This window comes from Bactrocera latifrons, unplaced genomic scaffold, assembly GCF_001853355.1.
Source record: "Bactrocera latifrons isolate USDA-ARS-PBARC rearing strain unplaced genomic scaffold, ASM185335v1 scaffold_94, whole genome shotgun sequence".
NCBI classification, from domain to species: domain Eukaryota; kingdom Metazoa; phylum Arthropoda; class Insecta; order Diptera; family Tephritidae; genus Bactrocera; species Bactrocera latifrons.
In genome coordinates, this window is record NW_017537645.1 from 795,358 (window position 1) to 796,670 (window position 1,313).

At 32.3% G+C, this 1,313-nt stretch overlaps 1 protein-coding gene across 9 annotated transcripts in view; it reads left to right on the forward strand.

Moving 5' to 3' along the window:
* The window catches only part of LOC108977687 (segmentation protein cap'n'collar), a 144,377-nt gene that overhangs the window by 61,976 nt on the left and 81,088 nt on the right, over positions 1–1,313 (forward strand). For all 9 annotated transcript variants that reach the window (XM_018947511.1, XM_018947507.1, XM_018947505.1 and 6 more), the window contains one exon: positions 677–764. In XM_018947511.1, coding sequence (XP_018803056.1) covers positions 677–764 — 88 coding nt within the window. The remainder of the gene's footprint in view (positions 1–676; positions 765–1,313) is intronic.

Genomic DNA, 1,313 nt, shown 5'->3' on the forward strand with positions numbered 1-1,313 from the left:
AAAAAAAAAAAAAAATAAAAAAAATAAAATAAAAAAAAAAAAAAAATACTCTGAGATCGACTTAAATTTAATACAGAAACTCTCTTAATTCCGCAACGCTAAACTGGGTGGGCGCTCAGGCACACACACATACACAAAACACACGCCAAACAAAGTGAGGGCTGAGCGCCAAAGTGCGCTTATCTTCACATAAAATGCGCTCAAATCAATGAGAATAGATTGAAAGTAATTTGCAGTTATTAAAACTTAGATGTTATGGACCAAATCCATTCAGATTCAATGTGAAATTTCGGGAGTTTAGTTGTAAATATATTGCTCATATATGCTTGTAGCTAATATATAGTGAGTGTTTAAAGGCATTTGACAAAAAAGATGTGTTGGTTCGAGCCCATTTTAAAAGGATTCGTGAAGAAGTCACGCAATCTTATAAATTCAACGAAGTCTAAATACTATACCTATACGAATAGAGGGCATACCTATGTACTGAAGCGCAAGGTGAACGAGGAGGCATTAAGCGCCTGCAACAAAGCAAAAAAAAAAAAAATACTAAAATAAAACCAAAAAAATGTTGACGGACCAACAGCAAACTCGCGACATTTTCCATGTTTTTTTCTGCAATTTCTAAAATAATTTTTTTAATTTTTTTACTAATTTTTCATTTATTACCTTCATGTAGCCAAGCTTTGAGGGCAAAGATAACGATGATGCTGGCGATATCGATGATGAATGGGTTGGTATACCCTTCACCGTGGACAATGAAACTGGTGAGTCCAAGATATATTTTTATTATTGTAATATTGGTAAATTGGTTGTATAAATGCTGTGCCGAATTATGCCGAACATATTGGTTTTTTTTTTTTTGTGAATGCAGGACATAAATTTGCCAGCCGTGTGTGCTCTCGTATACGATGTATGTGTATGAGTAGGCGAAGATGTAGATTTTAAGCACTATCGTGTATATGTAGGTATTTATATATGTGTGTGTATATATATGTATACAAATACATATGTAGCGCTACAAATGTCTTATGCGCAATTGATTATTGAAAATTTTCCAATTTAACTGAAATGCAAACATACAAGCACACAAGTGTATAAAAACAGTTATTTAGTATTTGAAGCTGACTTTATATAAAGAGTAGTGTCAACTTAAATGCAAAACAACGTATTAGCACAAAAATCACGTTTGAGCTTTTTATTGCTTACGATTCACTACATCATATTACATAAATGTATACATATCATTTTAAGTGTCCTCTATCAGATATAACTAATTTATAACCAAAACTCAAATTTTGCTTCAATATGCGTGG